General features: G+C 40.0%; 1 protein-coding gene across 1 annotated transcript; it reads left to right on the top strand.

Annotated features, from left to right (window-relative positions):
• The first annotated feature begins 1360 nt into the window (after nt 1-1360).
• On the top strand, nt 1361-19322 carry LOC143845535 (uncharacterized). Its single transcript, XM_077353913.1, has 3 exons — nt 1361-1513; nt 2262-2450; nt 18874-19322. The coding sequence occupies exons 2-3, from the start codon at nt 2269-2271 to the stop codon at nt 19058-19060; spliced, it is 369 nt and encodes a 122-aa protein (XP_077210028.1). The 5' UTR covers nt 1361-1513; nt 2262-2268; the 3' UTR covers nt 19061-19322.
• The last annotated feature ends 388 nt before the right edge of the window (nt 19323-19710 follow it).

Below are 19710 nucleotides of genomic sequence, written 5' to 3'. Positions count from 1 at the left end.
TTGAAATTGTCCTTAATGTTTGCTTCCACAGAAGCCCAGATGGCTTAAGGATCTTTCTTGGCATTTGGGTTCCAGGTTAGCAAAATCGTGCTCGATGATCCGTAAACTACTTAGGTCTAGATTGTGACAACTGATGATTGGGGCCTCACCATCGGTTAAATGAATAGGCCTTAGGGACGTCCCCTGCTTAATCAATGATCTGTAGACTACTTAGCGTCGATAGGGCTGCAACTTGGGTCGGGTCGTGTTGAGCTTTTGCTAAAAAATGAATAGGAATCAACTCGACCCCGACCGGATTTTTAGGTAAAGCTCAACGCGAATTCCCAAAAATAAGTTGCCACCCCCACTTAGGGATGTCTCCTGCCCGTGATCTTTGTTTCCTCCCAAAGAGAATCCAGCCTAAAAGAACAGAGGAGTTTTTCTTGGAGTTCTTTGGAGGAGTAATGCCCCCCCCCCCCTCTCTCTCTCCTTCTTCTTTATTGGTAATGCTCCCTCCCATTACTCTATGAGGTTGACAACAAAACACTACTTACCACTATTCTAGGAGGAAAGTTCAAGGTAAGTCCAGGGCTTGTCTCGTCCCCGTTGTCTACTGATACTACTACATTACTAGTGATATATCATTTATGTAAAAGTTCGACCAAAAGTATAATGATATGGAAATTGATATCAGCACAACCATATTTTGGTATTTTCACTAACCCATCTTATCTTTAGTATTTAAAGAGCTGTCAGATGGTTATTACATTTCCCACTAGGCTCTCACAAGCCAAATAAAGAAAAATGACAGGCCGAGTTTGTGCAAATATCAATTCTCTAATGATATTATCCTTATTTTCACTTTTTGACTTTCTTATCAAAACAAGATCTCATTTGGGAAGTACAAGTTCGGAGATTTGAGAAATTATATGATGCCGGCAGCTCCCTTGATTTTTAATCCAAGAGAATGCACTGTTTTCTACTTTTCCTTGGTTCAAAAACCAACGCAGCAGTTTTTGTCTCCTTCCGCGCTTTACATTTTGACGGTCGGGCATCATATAATTTCTCCAAGAGATTTTAGTATTTTATATGGTGCCTGAGCGTCGTCGGAGGCATGCACGGTATAATTTCTCTTGAGAAGTTATGCAGAAGAGGCTTTATTTTGAATTCCAATAAAAGCTCTCAGCAGCCGATTAGATAAAGAAAGTGATATATTCGCCTCTTTTATTACTCGGGACAGCTCTCTCTAGTGTAAAAGAATAGTCATAAAAACACTAAGTAAAACAAAGGGTGCTGTCCTAAGTAAAAAAGGGGAGCGGATTTATCACTTCCCAGGAATGTAAAACAAAGAGCGTCGTCTCGTTTATAAAAAAATTCGTGCGGATATAAGTAGCCCTCTCATATTTACAAAATTGCCCCTTCAAGGATGTAGTAGCAAATAGCAAAGATAAAATCCTATTCAAAGCTCTTGTTCTTTGTCGGCATTTCTTCTCTGCGATTTTCCATTTTTCGCCCCCTTAAAAGCAAGATTAAGGTATATTCACTTCACTATCTCAGATTGATTTCTTTTGATTTTTGATTCCTTTCTTTTTTTTTGTTTGATTTTCTGCGTTTGATTTTGCTCGATTTTCTGTTTGCTTGTTGTTTGGTTCTTAGGCGCATCTAGATCTGGATTATTTGATTTAGGGTTTTTCTTTGTGGTTTTGAATTTTGCTGGTCCCGTTTTTGGTACTTGTAGGGTTTGATTTTAGGGTTTTTAGCTGGTAGGATTCGGTTGTTTGCAATTTGATTTAGGGTTTGTCTACGTATTGTTTTGATAACTCGGTCACCAGATATTTGTAATATGTACTGAGTAGACTAGAAATGTGTTCTAATGGCTGCAAAACATGCAAAATTCGATAATTATGAAATGCGTTTTTCTTGTATAGATGTCCTTAAGTTGGATTTTGATGGGTTTGAGTACGCGACTTGAACCCATTTTACCCATCAGAAAAGAAGAAGCATATTTTCTGATGACTTGTTTTTTGGGTTTGTGTCGCAAACATAATTTAGGTTGCCTATGGCATCGAGATTGCACTATGTAGTGGGTAGACAGTAAATGTGTTCCAATGGCTGCAGAACTCGTAGAATTCGAGAATTTTGAAATGTGATTTTCTTGTATAGATGTTCTTAAGTTGGTATTTGATGGGTTTGAGTACGCGGTTTGAACCCATTTTACCCATTAGAAAAGTAGTAGTTTTTTCTGATAAGCTTTTTGGGTTTGTGTTGCAATCATAATTTAGGTTGCCCATGGCGTCGAGATTGCAGCAACTTAAGTCCAAGGCTGGTCAAGCCTCACAGTTTGTGGCAAAACATGGGACAGGTTACTATAAGCAGTTGCTAGAGCAGAACAAGCAGTACATCCAGGAACCACCCACTGTCGAGAAATGCAACCTGTTGGCCAAGCAACTACTTTACACTCGTCTTGCTAGGTTATCATTTCCTTCAATGCTGTGACTTTGTTATGACGTTTTTGCTTTCAAGGTTGATTGTATCAGACTCATTTTGCATAGACTTGCACTCATTTTCCATGATCGCTTTTTTCAATTTCTGCTCATTGTTTGTGGATGAACATTTCCTGCAGTTTTCCTTAGTAGCAACATTTATTTTGACTAAATGTGAGTGTTCTGACAATGGGATTCAGGTTGGTAACTAGAATATTTGTGGTCGTGTATCTTATGTCATTCACATGACGCGTGCATTTGGTTTTGCATCTGATTGACATGGTATTGTTTTGTCTGAAGTCCATAGTTATGTGGCAGAACTTGGCACTTGCTGTTTGCTCATCTCATTTTTATGCTTGGCACCTGTCTCTTGAGTTGAGTGCATCTAGTGTGGTCTACAAACTGGTGAATTAACCTCACCTCTGATCGTGACTTTGGTAACCCAGTTCCCCAAAAGGGTACATCTGGGGAAAGCGACCGACAATTCTGCGCTCCTTCCTTCCAATTGCCAGGCCTCTCCCAATCAGTGTTCTGTCATTGCCGTTCCAGGCCCCCGATTAGGATAAGCCCTTATGCCTTTTCCCATCATTCCATGGATGATGGATGCATACAATAGGAAGCACGGTCTGGATGCTTTTAGTTTGCCTGAACGTTTTTTCATCCATCAGAGAAGTGCTATTTCCTTTACCCATTCTCTGCTTGAATGATTGCTGCATGTGTGAATTCTATTGCTGTGTGTGCGCTCATTTATATTGTTAAAAAAGAAGAAGGGAATTAGATCTACACGGAGGGGTCATGCATAGACATTGAAGCATTGATTAATGCATGTGTCATTATGGTTTGAGTCTCTAATTATGCCTGTCTCTAATTATGCCTGCGTATTCAAATTAAATTGAATTTGAGAGATTTGGATGAAAATAGTACTAAACTGTACTTCTATTTTATGAAAACTTATACCTGTGTATCCAAATTAAATTGAATCTGAGAGATTTGGATGAAAATAGTACTAAACTGTACTTCTATTCTATGAAAACTACGAATACACTGTGATCTTCATCTTACAATAGAGTTCGATAATAGAAGGGCTAGGAAACAGTTAGATATAAAATGGAAAATATTACCTAGGCCTTTACATCTTTTCATATTAAATTGGGGAAACTGACGTCAAAATATCTTGAGACTTTAGAGGTCTTGCGACATATATGTATGATTTGGTTTTTTCACTATTTTTTTGAGATTTTCTGTATCATTTATTTATTATTTTTGACCGATAACAAAAATATCTATTAAGAAATAAAAAGGCAGAACTTACAATTGGAACAATGATTTTTCCAAGGCAAAAAACCTCTCTAAGAGTCTAAGAGCACCCACTTTAGTGTTGTAGCCTGCTTTATTGGTAGCTTTTCTAAGTTGATTTGGACCGTACCATTATTCAAAAAAAGGGGTTGGTGTGGCCCATGTGGCGTAGATAAACCCTTTTCTCTATGCACACCAACTATCTCGTTGATATTGCGAGCCAACTACCAAGGACCTGCACACAATTTACTGCCCAAGAAATTACATCCGAGGAGTCTCCTTCACCCCATAACCTCCTCTTAATTCCTTTAGGAAAACTATCTTGTTGATATTGTGAGCCAACTACCAAGGACCTGCACACAACGAACTGCCCAAGAAATTACATCCGAGGAGTCTCCTTCAGCCCATAACCTCCTCTTAACTCCTTTAGAAATACACACCACCCTTTAAGAAGAGTCCTCGCCTCGGCTTTGTTCAAAGCCATTGATGCCATTGATGCCTACTGGACCTGAAAATGCCAACACAAATGTCTACTGTATCAGTTTGGAAAAAAGCAAAGCCTCCAACCCCTGCCGATCTTGGATTTCCCAATAAACAATCCTGAGCATTTAACATAATATTATGAGGTGGCGGCGACCATTTTCCACTCCGTTTTCACCTCTATAAGCTTTTCTTCAGTTATCTCTTTAAACTTCCAAAAAGACCTTGGTTGAGAATCCCCTTCCTCTCACAAACTGAATGCTCAAGCTTCTAATATCAAGGATGAGCCGCCCAACTGAATAATTTTATCCTAAAAAGTTCCTTGATTCCTGATGCAATCAGTCTCTAAAAATATTAAAATCTCCCCCCTGTCCTTATAGTCCCTCCCTCCAGAACAATAATAGCTCTATATGGCAATGCGCTTAGAGAATTATATCACACAGTGATTTATGAAAATCGAAATTTTCTGCAGGGTGAAATACTATGGACACCAACTGGTTTCAGAAACATGTATGCTCCAAATAGGGATTGAACACCGATTGAAATTTCCCAGAAACGGGGCTTTCACCAGCACACGAACAGGAGAATTTGAATATCTAAACCAGCAGAAGTTGAGGGCTTTTTTTGGGGAGAGGAAGATTATGTTAATCAGCTGAAATAATTTCTGCAGCGGGAAAAACATAAACAATCTGAAGATCAGTGGCCCATGGCATGTACTTAAAGACAAAATATGACCTTTCTAGTGCTTATTATTATTCTAAAACTAGGAATTAAAATCCTGGTGCAAACTTTGGCTTCACTAGTTCTTTAAGGAGAACTTTGGAGCTTTAAAGTGTGTATTATTCAGTAGAATCAGCACTAACAACTTGAACATATTAAGCAACCAGAGAATGATCAAATCACATCTATGTTTTTTGCGCGTTTGTTAGCCTTAATGTTAATTCACCAACAAGTTAATTCGGACAAATAAAACATGCAACAATTAGCTTTCACCAAATAAAACTAATTCCATAAATAAGGGGCAGCAATGATATAATGATATAAAGGTCTGTCTACAATCTGAAACGATACAAAAATGGTTAACACTAGGGCCCAAAGAGATTAGACTAGGGTATTGTAATCACGTTAAAGGTATGAGTAGATGGAGGGCTGGTCAAAGGGGGAGATGTAGCGACATATGTATCAATAGGGCTGTTGAAAGGAAGTGGGAATGATCTAACCCAATCGTGGTAGCCTCAGCCTAAAATCTCGATGTGTAAAAAAACAATAAGAGCTAGAGCAATAGCAACATCTACTATCCCTCCAAGTGCTCTACCTGCCACTTGTGTCATGTGAAATGGCAGGGAAACGTGATGAAATTGAAGTGTGTGCTGCGGGTAAGGACTGCAAAAGCAGCCAAAGAGATGGAAAAGGAGAGAGGGAATGAGGACAGATTCTGTTGTTACTACAGAAATTATAGCAGAAAAGGGTCTAATAGCAGCACACGCATAGCTAACTGACACAATGGAAAAGAAAAGGGAGAAATTGATCAGCAACTCCGATCTAGGAGGACTGCAGGAGAGAGAGAGAGAGAGAGAGAGAGAGAGAGAGAGAGAGAGAGAGAGAGAGAGAGAGAGAGAGAGCGGCAGTTAAGGAAGGGGTGGAAGACAAGGGGAGAAAGTGGATATGGGAGAGAGGATTTTTCGGGAGGGGGGGGGGGTGAATTGGGTACTTAAAACTTTTTGATTGATTTTGAAATTAAATTAATTATAAAAAAAACTTACTTAGAAGTGATCAATGAAGTAGCAAAGAATAAATTAGTAAAGATGTTACCAAGCACAAGAGAGGGCAATGGGAAAAGAAGGAGATTGAGTCATGCGGTTATAGTGGTTCGGCCCAATTTTGGGCTTCTTCCACTTTCCCAAGGAACCCTTCCTTGAGGCTTCACTAAACACTTGATCTCTCTCCTGGTAGAGATCAAACCGTTACAAATTTCCAAGCTTTCTTCCGCTCCAAGGGTTGATTTAGTGACCTTACACAAATGCAATGAAGAAAGAAGAACAATACAAGCTGTAATTGTCTCATAGAAAGCTAATACTAGTGTTTAAAAACACGGATGCGTGACCGATGAAAATCCTAGTCACTTCGGCACGACGCGGTCGAGTACTCGGTTGACGTAGCTGATTACTCGGTTGACGCGGTCATAATTCGGGAGAGTCAAAGGAGTTTTTGTTGACTCTGTAGGGAAAAACACTGACTGCGGCAGCAAAACGCCAACGCGACCAAGGTAAAAGGGAGTCGACTCGGGGGAGTCCACGATGACGAGGGGGAGTTTTAAAACTATGGTTAATACAAAGATTAAAAGCACACTTTCACACTCCAAGAACGATTAGAAGTTGATCCTAGTAGTCTTTGAATGTAAATCACATGTTAAGGCACTTGAGAGAGGGTGTGAGAAACATTCTGATCAAAATGATGGTCCTAAGGTAAGTATGCGATAAAAAATCAAGTTGGTAAGCATTTAAGATGGTTTTAAATGAGCCCCGACTCTGTATTTATAGAGGGGAACCCAAACTAGCCGTTATTGGGCTCCCAACGGCTAGTACAGAGGTTTCCATGGAGCTACGTGCAACTAGCCGTTGCCATGTATTTTTTTAGATAGATCGGCCCCACGGCGCTCTGTGGAAGCTATCAATCTGTTCTATATTTTATCTCGAATCTTGCTAATTTTTCCACTACCATTTTATCTTACTTTTGATCATTAGATTGGCAGCCATATGGGTCAAAACATGTTTGGACACTACCTTGGCCATCCACTAATCCAATTTAGTTTATTTTAATCTCTCTTTTAGTGCCCTTTAACTTGAAATTCAAATGAGACTAAGTACTTTCTAAGAAATGAAGTTTTCCTTAATGAATCTTCATTCTTGGACAAGTCTTGGGGTCATGTCTCGGCTACATTGATCCTCTGTGAATTGCTCCGTCTTAGGCTTCTATCTCTTGGGGAATTCACCTTTGGCCATATCTTTGGATCGGTGATGAAAGTGCCACTCTAGCTTACCTTGAGTAACTGCTTTGGACTAAACATAACGCACTTACACATGCAAACCATCAGTCCAAATTATCTTTTACTACTTGACAAATTGTGTCTGTTAATCATCAAAACATGAGTCTCGGAGCAATTGTTGAACCCTTGGGCTAACATAGGGAAAGAGAAGAGAGGGAGAAGATTAAGAGAGAAAAAAGAAAGAAGATGAAAGAGGAGAAGGGAGGAAAGAGAGAGAAGAAAGAAGAGAAGAGGAGATAGAGAGGTGAAGTAGGAGAAAGAGGAGGGAGAAGGAGAACCGACCTTGCGGTTGGCTTGGGTGTTGGGGGAGGGGGGAGGGGGGAGAGGGGGAGTTGTGGGAATAGCCGCTCTTTAGGGCTCTCCATGGGGCTTCTATAAAAAGGCTGGGATTTTTAAAAGCGGTGGGCTTTATTACCAATAGCATATAAGCAAGCCACATAACTGACTTAAGTGGACACATTTGCGCCATGTCATGGGTAAGGGTAAAATGATGATAAGCCAAAAGATGAGTTGTGGGCATTGTCCCTTGTTCTTTATCTTATCTAGCTCTCTCTTTCTCTGTGTGTGTGTGTGTGGATACCTTCCGCATTACGATGTCAAGGCACGGATCCTTGCACGCCTCTTAGGTACGAATCCAATTATCTCTATCTTTCTACTCCTTTCCTATAAATTCTTTCTTGAAATCTTTTCTACTAACCTTTACCCCTACATTAATTATTCCCAACCCTCATCACTTTATTTCCCTACAAGACCTATAGATTCCCCATTTCTTCCTTACATCATTAGTATTGTTTGGGCCATAGTTATGTATTTTCTTTATCTGATTTTCTAAGACAGATTTGTTTCAGATCTGATTTTCTTTTATTAGATAGCTATTTTTTTTTTGAAAAAGTGACATTTTATTCCCAGAAGAGAAAGATTACATTCAAGGGGACAAGATGTCCCCAAATCAAACAGTTATAAAAACTGAATAAGAAGAGAAAGGTTACACAAATGGGCTATGCTAATGTGCCGAAAAGGTTAGATATTAATATTCTCCATCCCATCAATGCCTAGAGGAGTCCTGGTAGATATGACCATCGATTCCAATAGCACGCCATCCTTAGCGAGTCCGCCATCTCATTTTTCGATCATCTCTTATGTTCTATTCTAGGGCATATGGCTTGTACAAAATCTCATATCTCCATAATAGATTTTTCTAGCTTCCAAGGTCCTTTAGATTTATTGGTAGCCCAGGCGATGATATTCGATGAGTCGCCCTCAACAATAAGGGGGCCTAGGCTGTATTTCGAGTACCATCTAAGGCCAAAGAGAAGTGCTTTTACTTCAGCTTCATTAGCATCACAAATTCCCACCGGGCCTGAATAAGACATTGGCACTCTCCTATTTGCATCATGAATGAAGCCACCAATCCCGGCTCTACTTGGGTTTACCAATCAAACTTCCATCAAAGTTCAACTTGAACTATCCCTTTGGTGGGTTCTTCCACTTTGGGTTTATCTTTTCTTTTAACTTCTTTTCCCATATTACGGCATGCCAATTTCTTAATATTTCACCAACTACATAAGTGAGACCATCTTCTCTCTAGTCCATGCAATTAATTCGATCTTGATTTCGAGTGCAACTTGATAGACCCACTTCTCCCTTTCCTCAAATATTCGGTTGTTTCTTTCATTCCAAACCTTCCGTATGAGGACATATAGGAGTGGTTTCCACATCGTTTGACCTGTATTCCTAAAAGGTCCGCTAGTCCAATGTAGTAGCATCTTGATGTCATTTGGGAAGACCCATGCCATTCCAAAATGTTTTATTGTGTCTGTCCAAAGGTAATAGGAAAAAAAAGGCAGTGCAATAATAGATGGTCCAACGATTCCTCCGCCCTTTTGCATAGGACCCACCAACCTGCCATTTGGAGCAGTCTTTTTTTGATGCGATCACATGTATTGATACTTTTATGGACAACGGTCCATGCAATGGCTACAACCCTTTTGCGTGCGTGCGTGCGTGTGTCAATTGGAATTCCATATTTTGGCACGACTAGAGACATTCTTGAAACGATCATGCAAAGAGTAAAAGAAAGATTTAACTGAGAAGTCTTGTCTTTGTAATTTGTGGGTGGACATTCCCAATCTGACCCTTTTCTCTAATGAAATCTGTTACCGTTCAAAAAAAAAAAAGATTTAATCGAGAAGCCCCCTTGAGGTTTGGGTGTCCAAACTCTATGGTCCGGTTCAAAGGGCGAACAATAATAGGAATTTAAGAGGTCTAGGAGAGATGAGAAACTTTCAATTTCATCATCTTTGAGGTTATACCTTCCTCAGCCCTCACCAAATAATCAGAGACTTTGGACTCTCCATTGGTTGCTAAACGGAATAGTTTCGGGAATGCATGACATAAAGGAGACTCCCCCACCAATAGATCCACCCAAAAACGAATCTCATCTCCCTTTTTAACTCTAAATCTAGCAAGAGACTCAAATAGGACACATGAGACACAAATAGACTCACTGCACCCGAACCTTTGCCTACAACCGGGTTCCTAGCATCCCAATTCCCCCACCCTCTCCCATATTTGTCGGCAATGATTTAATGCCAAAGAGCCTCTTTTTCCACACCAAATCTCTACAACCATTTGCCAATCAAAGCTTTATTTCGCAACTTGATTTTCCCAATCCCCAAGCCTCCATGTTTCTTCAATTTAGTCACCTTTTTCCAAGTCATTAAATGCTTTAATCTCTTATGTTTCTTCAATCCCCAAGCCTCCATGTTTCTTCTTCTTTTTTTTTTTTTTTTTGGGATTATTGTATGGGACAAAGTTTGGATGAATTAATTTCTTTTGATGATTGAACCCTAAACTTTATAATTTGTTTGATAATTTTTGCCGAATTTGATAATTTATTTTATGTTTACGCTGATTTGGAAATGCAACTTGCTTTTTTATTGAATTAGAACCCATATTATGCTTTTAAATTCCCAGAAAATAGCCGCAAACACTTTATTTGCGGTAATTTGGTATTTAGAGGTCACAGCCCAGAGCTCAAATCCTGTATAGAGTTCCATCACTTTACGCCTTCTAGGCGTTCGATAATATTATTGATGGGGTCCTTAGTTGTAGGTCTTATGTAACTCTTCTAGCACACGCCAAGTGTTTGATTAAATTCCCATTGAGTCCATGTTCATTGATGTTTGTCATTTAGGGGTCTTTAGATACTAGTTGAGTTTCTTAGCGATGTTTGTTATTGATGTTTGATCTTAGAGTCTGCTCTAGATCAAATAGATGCAATTTTCCTACTCATATGTCCATCTGTTTTCTTTTAGGGTGTCTAAGCACTTTTCCTGTGTCTGCAGGGTTTTCTTGCTCTCACATTTGTCCAAACAATGGCTAATAGGGTCAATGCTTGTACATGCAGTTACATTTGTCATCAGGAGTAAGGACAAGTCCAACCCCGATGGACCCGCCAACAACACACTTACGTTGTACCAGCACTCGGACATGTTAGCCGAGATTAGAGGTACCTGAACCACATTAGCAAACATATTGGGATTGGGGCTCCCAAAAATACTATGAACCTAAGGAATACACACCCAGGCTCCTCACCTTGTCAAGGCAAGACAAGACGAAACGACATTGACTGAGGCCTTACTAATTTTGTTATGAGAAATCCCATAGCCAGTCGCTTCAATCTCACTTTCTTCCCTAACAACATAGTCATGAGACCACCGGTAGATGAGATAAACGCAGGTTGTGGTCTTCTAGGACCCAAACCACACACTATCACCTTCAAATATTCCAAGTGAGGTAGACCGGGTCACATATTGTCCAATTCTCCAGGTAGGATGTTCGATCCTCAAATTAGAGCAAGTAATTGATAATAATATGACTCTCCTCAGAGGAGAGAATAGTCTCCATGATAAAAGTGCTCTACATGAGGTAACCAATGATCTATCTTGTGAAGGCTTGCACAATGAAACCACATGTGATGTGATCATGTGGGGATATTTTATGTGACCAAGTGCATGACGAGTCATTTTGTTGCGACGTTCGAGTCCGTTAGGAGAGTTGAGTCCATTTTTTTTACCATTAAAAAAAATCATTAATTTTTTTTTTGAATGATAGCAGATTTTATTGCAAAAAGGACCAAGATGGTCAAGAAACACATTAAAAGAGAACTAGCAGATGGAAATCTAGGAACTACAAAAAGAACAAATCAAAGTGGGAGGGAATAAAAAAATGCTGAGTCCATCCTTGTTATTATTGATGGTTTCTCCAAAGTGTCTCATTTTATGTCGATTTGTATAGTTAGGTTATTCTCGAGATATTTCCGCAGCATATGGGCAAAATAGGGGTTATATTTCGATTTCATAGTACATACTACTCCCAACTCCCAATCAGATGGACAAACGGGATTGATGAATCACAACTTAGGCCTTTTGTTGAAATGCTTAGCTGGTGACGAGCATCATCAATGAAACTTCATTCTACCCATAGCAGAGTTTACAGACTATAGTTCTATTACCCGTTCCTTTGAGATCATTTATGGCCATCTCTCTGTCCTGGGAAGTGCAGTGCTGAGGCTGGTGCCGATGCCTTTGTGTGCTACATTGAAGAGGTATATCGAAGAGGTATATCGACAGGTGTTAAGAGAGGTTGTGACCGAGTATTGAGAGGAACGAAGTAGCTGATGATCAGCATTAGAGAGATCACTTCTACATCATGGGCGTTCTAGTGACCATGTTCATTCAATATGATTCGTTCGCGATTAGTGTCATTCATCGTACACACATTAGATATTTCCTAGAGCTTACCATCTTCACTTTGTCACCTTCTAGAGTTTACGACATGGAGGTTCGGACGACAGAGATCTATCGAGGATTTCACTTGAGATATTTAGATCCTTAGCGAGGACGTTCTCTGATCAACTGTTCGTGGTTAGATACGATACATTATGACGACTTCATGAGGTTATGTTTCGACACATTGTAAAGTTTATGAAGTCTAGTTCTTATCACATGGTAAGAGCTAATGAAATTTAGTCTCCAATTTGGGATCAATTTATTGACAGATATGATTATTTACATTTTATTAGGATTTTATTTTAGTTTTTAGATTTATTTTAATAGAGCTAGAGACGGGGATGCCACATCAACCTATGGCCCACTTTACTTGCCTATTACCCATTGCCCACTACCCTAGAAATAAGCCCAAGCCCACTTAAAGCCTCTTAAAATCATTCACTTAAAACCTTAAAATCTCATTGGTTTTTCCATGACCTAGCACTTCTATCCCCAAAACTCACTTGAAGAAACCTTAAAACCTCATCTATTGCTCCTGTGGCTCACCACTAAACTCTTTAAAATGCACTCACGTCGCACCTATGCCTTTTAAAAATCTGTTCTTTTATCCTACTAGCCAAAACCCTATGGACCACCACTTAAGCCAAACACATCTCCATATCAAACCTAACACCCCCTCCCTCTCCATCCTTTCTCTGCTCCATGTGTTTCTCTTCTCTCCCTCCAACTCTTCTCCTCTTTTTCTTTTTATCCTTGCTTCTCCTCTCCATCCCCTCGCCCTCACAATTGGTTTTATAAGCCGCCCTTCTTTTGTCCTTGTCATCCCACTTTTCTCTCCCTCCATCTCTCTCTCTTTTCTCTTGCAGTTAAGATTAGTCCCTTGTTCTTTCTCATATTTAGCTCTCTCTTTCTCTCTTTCTAGATACCTTTTGCATCACAACGACCAATGCACGGAGCTCGACACTCCGCCCCTGGTGCAAATTCAATCACCTCCATTTCCTGCAACGATTCCCGTTATCTTTTCACTTGAAATCTTTCCCTCTAACCTTTACCCTTACCTTAATCATTCTCAGCCCTTGTCACTTTATTACTCTAACATGCCAAGAGATTCTCCCTTACCCATTAGTATTGTTTGGGCTTAATTAAGTATTTCCTTTATAGAGCTGATTTTCTAGGACATATTTGACTGAGATCTGATTTTCATTCGTTAGATGGTCGTTTCCTCTTTTTTGGAGTATTATATGGAACATGTTTGGATGAACTATTTTCTTTTGATGATTAAAACTCTAAAGTTTATCATCTTTTTTTGAAAACCCTTGCTAAGTTTGATTATTTATGTTGTGTTTATGCTGATTTGTTAATTCATGTTGCTGATTTATTGAATTAGACCCTATATTATGCTCCTAAATTCCTAGAAAGTACATGTGAACCCTAGGTTTGGACCACCTTGTCAGTGGAGTGCGGATATCAGACTATTTATAGGGTTTAGGGCTTGAAAGGAGACAAGTGAACGACCTGAAAAGGGGGAGTGCGGAGATCATCCCCCTTTTATAATGATAAAGTATATCTTAGATAATTATATTATAAGAAGAATAAAATGGCACTTGAATTCTTTTAAGCATAATAATAACAATGTTAGATGTTCTCCACGATGCTTGTGGAGAAATTTCTAGTAGGTAAGACATTATTTTGGTTCTTTTAGGGTCTGGTTGGATGCTTTTAATGTTGTTAAGTGCAAAGATCATGAAATTTCCCTGTAAAACGCCCTGGAATCTTTGTTTCCTTAACAAGGAAAGCAAAAATTTGAATAACTGTGCTTATCCTTGTCGGTGCTCGTCGGTCGGCGTGGCACCCGGTTTTCTGTCATTTATTTTCCTTTCTTTATAAGAGGCAAATGTCTCTCTCTCTCTCTCTCTCTCTCTCTCTCTCTCGTGAGTTTCACCTCATGCCGCTAGCTTCCTATACAAAGCAAATGAAGGATGCCCGCGGCCTTTGAAAATCATTGTTTTGTAGCGCCACCCATAGCATGAAGACTTTGAGGGCAAAGTATTGCAGCTTCACCCATGGCCGGAGATGCAATAAGAGACAGAAGGCATCCTGTTTATTGATGTGCCCATATCCCCTCTTCTCCCGGCACCTTCCTATACCAAGCAGCAGCAACAACACAACTCCTTGTCGGCACCAACGACCACCCACTTCGAATGCCCCTTCTGACGATTTTCAAATCAGGACTTGCCCAGTGGACCAGACTTGACGGGAGTTATCTGAAGAAGATTCATATTTTTAACGAATGTTCCAACTTGGCTGGATTTCCGATCTGCGGTGGTCTGGATTGTCAAAAAAACTTGGCTGGACTTCCGACTTGCGATTCTGGATTGTCTTCCATATCTGGAGTCGTCATTTTCTATGAATCTTCCCATCGTTTATTGGTGATGCATCCATCCCGCGAGTTATTCCTTTTCCCTTCCCCTTTCCCTCTCAGGAACCTGGAAAAATCAAGCAACTTCATGGCTGAAAGCTTGAAATGAATCGAATCTGATGAAACTTTATAGCAGAGAGTCCTGCACAACCTGATTTTTTTTCGGAAGGAGGTTGAAGAAGCTTGATTTCAGCTCTATTCGAATCTCCATCCCTATTTTTGGAAAGAGTTTGAGGACGAAACTTCTTGCTTCTTTTCCAAGATTGCCATTTCCGCCTTTATTTTTTTTGAAAGGCGACAATTAATTATAATATATTAAAAAAAGAGATTACACATAGCAGACCAGTAGTCCCTATCGTATCTATAATCTTTTGGGCCCCTTAGAAGATGGGGGTACCCATACAATTTCCTACCACCTAAGCAAAACCCCTTTTGACAAAAACTTTAACCCTATTCCACAAGTCTTGTAAACATCAATAAATTTCAGAACATTCCTGTAAATCCGAGAGGAGCGTTTCAATTTTAGTAAGGAATACCTCCTCGTCAATACTATTAGCCCGAAGCCCCTCCGCCGATGGATTCTGATTATGGAAAGCCCGCTTCCGCTTAATCATGTCCTCCAATTTTTTAATCCCAGTCTCCTTATCATTCACCCATCGATTTCGTCTAGCCTCCCTTTCATCCACCAACAACTTGATAAAGAAGGGATGCTTATGCATGGCGGAGTGAGAATCTTTAACATTTCGCAGACCTGTCGTACTATAGAAGTCTTCCGGCCTTCTATCAGCTAACTCTTAAAAGAGTCTCCGCTGATGCTTCAAAAAGACCCTAATGGTTTCCCTAGGGATTGGCAAAGACTTAGAGGCTAGCTCCTCGTTATATTCCATTGCTTTGATCCTCCCTCAGGCAATTTCCATCTCGGTAAGGTCCACCGACCGCTTCCTTTTCCGACTCAATTCTAATGAACTCAAGGTAGAGGGACATGAGCATGGTGAGACATTTCGGAACTCCATTAGGATACAGATTGTATCTCCAAGAAAACTTTTCCTTAATTCTTATAGATGGAGAGATGAATCGTCACAAGCAATCCGCTGGCCCTAGGCCAAACGTTCCAACTATCATTTAATGAAGCGTAAAAGAGTCTCTTTCCGTCATAAATGAATAATGATGGCACAGTAAGAGACATTGCTTATTATCATGTATGAGCAAACCTTCTCTGCTTCCTAAAAGATATTTGCACAGGCACTCCTTTCATTATTACAGATAATCTCTTCTTTAGCAGTCACATCACCACAGATTTGTTCCCCAGGTAAAGAAAATAAAAGAACAAACACCTTTTCCCCAAGAAGTTACAATCTAAGCCCAGCTTAAATTTTGAGGGACACCTCATCCACAGGAGACACAGGCTTTACGAAGCGAGATGGCCCCACCAAGACTATCACCTTTTATTATGGGAACTTCTACTCTTTCTGGGATAGGCTCCAAGGAAGGACCTCCTTTTTCCTTTGACAGAGACCTGAAAAGGGACACCCCCCACCCCCCCCCACCCGATAGTCTGCGACTGCCACTCTGGGCCGTCCTTCCCTGCGCGATCAACTTTAGAATTACAACTTTCCGGAAAAAATCTGGGAGTCCTAGATATGACGGCACCCAAATTTTTCCTTACCTCCGCAAATCTACCCTTCCTTGACCAGGAACGAAAAAAGCTAAGACGCCCATAGTGGCGCTTATGATGGGTCCCCTTAAATTTTAGTCTTCTCCCCTCGATACTACTAAAGGAGGGGTTGTTCGTACCCCGGGCAAGAGATGACTTTTCTGACAGGTATTTGAATTTGAAATCGATGGGGTAGGTCCCACTGGTTCAACGGATACCCAGCCTAAATTTTCCGGCAGGAGAGGAGATGGAATTCCCAACGCCGACGCGAACTTTTCCTGGATCTGAGAGACATGATTCAAGGGGCCAAGATCCGGTGGGGATGTAATCCTACCCGGGTGTGGATGCAAAACCTGAGACTCTGCGCCAAGGGCCATCAGACGCCTATTGCTCAGGGATTCGATGCCAATTGTGTTGCGATGGCCACTTAATGCTTCAACTGTTGATATGGCCCATACATGGAGGGGAATGCCATAGAACTTGATCCAAAGTTCCTCCCACCCCGGGGTGAAGTCTATACTCCATGGGGAGAGGGAATGTAGTTGATCATCCCAAACCTAGACCTTTGTTCATGATCACTGCAGCTTCCTCTTCCGTCTCGAAGATAAATAAAACTTCATCCTTTGATAAAATACATGGACATGATAAACGAGGGAGGTGCCAAGCTCTCTTAGCCCATAACGAGAGTTCGTGAATAGTTCCATAAATGTCCTTCCTTTTTCCGATTAGGTAACTTTTGAGTGAGGATACTCTTGATTCTACCTCCGTACCCGAGATAGATAAAGCCGGGGTACCTCCCCCAGGGAGTACATAAATCATCCCAGAATCAGGCCATCGATCATCTTCGTTATTGACCGATCCAATGTCCGGATTGTTCCTTTTTTTCACCTGGAGGCGAGATTCCGTCCTTTGTGTTCAAACGACATCTCCGGCATCTGTCCCGCCAGTTAAAATTGAAATATTTACAGGAAAGACAACTCCAATCACCTAGTCGCCAACTTGTATCCGCCCCCTTGCTTTTTCTTTTTTCCACCTCCAAGGATTTGGGGGATTAACCAGATCCCGATTGTGTTGTTGATCCCACCGACACGATCGCCTTCATTTAAAGTTCCGATAAGATCAAAAATCGTAGTACCAATCCCCCTCCGCCATCCCTCAGCACCAAGAAGAATTTTTTTTATGGGGGTTCTGCGTTTTGACTACAAAACCTAAAGAAGTGTGCAGTGCTCAGTGGAAGGAGTCAACCCTGATTTCCAAAATTGCTATTTCTTCTGGTTTCTAATGGCTTGATTTCCCGCCCTCCCCCCCCCCCCCCCCCCCCCCCCCTCTTCCAAGCTTGAAAACCTAACATGCAATGGAAACCAAAAAACTTCCATTTTCAATCCTTTCTCTTCCCTGTCGGACACGTCATTCCTTTCCATTCCTATCCCTTCCTGACTTACAAAATGGACCCTTAAGATAATGCTTGTGGAAAACTGAACCTTAAGATGCGATGGCTTCAAATGCATCAGTGAATTGAAATCTCATGTGCTAGTGAACTTTACAAACTCTGGTTGATGTCCATTTTGTAATTTCGTGCAGTAAGATTTTTATAAGGCGGAAGAATCTGTAGAGGAAAGAAAATAAGGTACCTATGTTGGAGTCAATGTAGTTCATAGAAATTCCTTGAAGTTGTATTTCATGAGGTGAAGAATAGTTTTTCTTTTTCAAGAAAAAGGGAACACCATAAGAATGTTGGGATATACCTGATTTTCTGTTCCAGAATAAAATAAATTTAAATAGAAGAAGAATCAACAATGGTTGTATTTGGATGTTTCAGATCAGCACATCCAGTTTTTCCCATTATTATAGATCTCTGTTTTTATATCTGATTAGTTTTTTTGTCCCCCAACAGCTATTGAACTGATGTGATTGGCACTGTGGTGATTGTATCCTATGTTTTTGTTTTCCACTACTTTTTGTAAATTAGCTATGGACCATCATTGGTGAGAAATATATATTTTTATGGCGTGAGAAAATTTATACCTGTATGTTAAAGCTTTACCGTGGAAGTTGATTTATGATGTGGGAATTTTCTTGTGAAGTTATGCAGATGGATTCTTATTTATTTATTTTTTTCACCTTTTATTTTAAGTGCTCATTTTTTTTAGTAAAGAATTTCCGCTTTCTTAAAGCCTCTTTCTTTCTTCTTTAAAAAAAAAAAAAAAAAATGAGAAATCATTTTTAGCTCATGTTTTTTTCTTGCTTTGTCCTCTGGAGTAGTCATACTCATTGATTCAGATGATTCTACTGGGTAACCTTTCTTACCAAAAAATGATTCTACTGGGTAATCTTATGATTATTTTGGAGTAATCATACTCATTGATAAACAATATGCTCTTTTATCATGTAGGAATATGCTTGAAGTTTCAAGGGAATTGTAATGCTAGTAATGATCTTCCTGAATTTGTCTCTGGTTATATTCTCCAACCAACTGTGATTTTCTCTATGCCAGTGGATCTCTAACTGTGCTCTGTTCATTAACATTATTTTCTTCATACGTCTTGATAATCTCAGTTGCTTGTGGTTGAAGTCGAATTTTCAGTTGCATAATTGAAAACCTCGCTTACTTGAACTATGGATTGTTATATGAAATGTCATGAGTTCATTAAAAGAGCATCATCTTCTTCACAATCTACTGCCAATGGATTGCTATATGGAATTGATTTACTTACTTTTTGCAGCATTCCTGGACGTTATGAGACATTATGGAAAGAAGTGGATTATGTTAAGCATTTGTGGAGGAACAGGAAGGAATTGAAAGTTGAGGATGTTGGCGTTGGCGCACTGTTCGGGCTGGAATGCTTTGCCTGGTTCTGTGCCGGTGAGATCGTGGGAAGAGGGTTCACATTTACAGGTTACTATGTCTGAGCCCGGCCACTTCAATAGCTTGCTTTTGTGGCATTTGCATTCGTTAAGCTTCTTGTTGATGAGTGATTTGAGTCACTGACATTCTCATTCTACATGCAAAATTTTCTTTTTCTGCAAAAATTTAGAAGCTGAGTTAAGCTTCACAAGCATATTTGGCCTCAATAATCTGTGAGTTTGCTGATGCTTTTTCCCCTGTTCTATGAAGTGGCTCTTGATTTGATAAACACAGCCCCTTTCAATTCTATTAGAAATTGCTTCTACATTTAGCTTTGAAATGCATTGAATTTTTTGTTTTTTTTGGACTTGTGTAAGGACTTTTTAAGTGGGTCTTTGGGTCCTTGGGAAACTATTTCCTTGGGGACTTGAATCTCCTGAAATTCCAGCATCTCAAAAAAGGAGTTTGTAGAAACCTTTTTCCTCTATTTAGTCGACATCCTTTTGTTTCTTGGATTCTTGAACTGTTTTTGTTTTGTTATAAATCCCATGAAAATTATCTACAGGAAAAGGTTTCTGAGGTATCACGCAGCCTAAGCAGCCCTCTAAATACACCTTCTCCCATTGTTTGACTCATCGAACCCATTCATTCTGTAGGTTATAGGTAGGATTATGGTTATGGTTATGGGTTATGGTTAGGGTTATGATTTGTGGAG

Source organism: Tasmannia lanceolata, unplaced genomic scaffold (genome assembly GCF_043159265.1).
Source record: "Tasmannia lanceolata isolate RefF3 unplaced genomic scaffold, GAP_Taslan_0.1 ptg000015l, whole genome shotgun sequence".
Classification (NCBI taxonomy): domain Eukaryota; kingdom Viridiplantae; phylum Streptophyta; class Magnoliopsida; order Canellales; family Winteraceae; genus Tasmannia; species Tasmannia lanceolata.
This window is presented reverse-complemented; position numbering and strand designations above follow the sequence as displayed.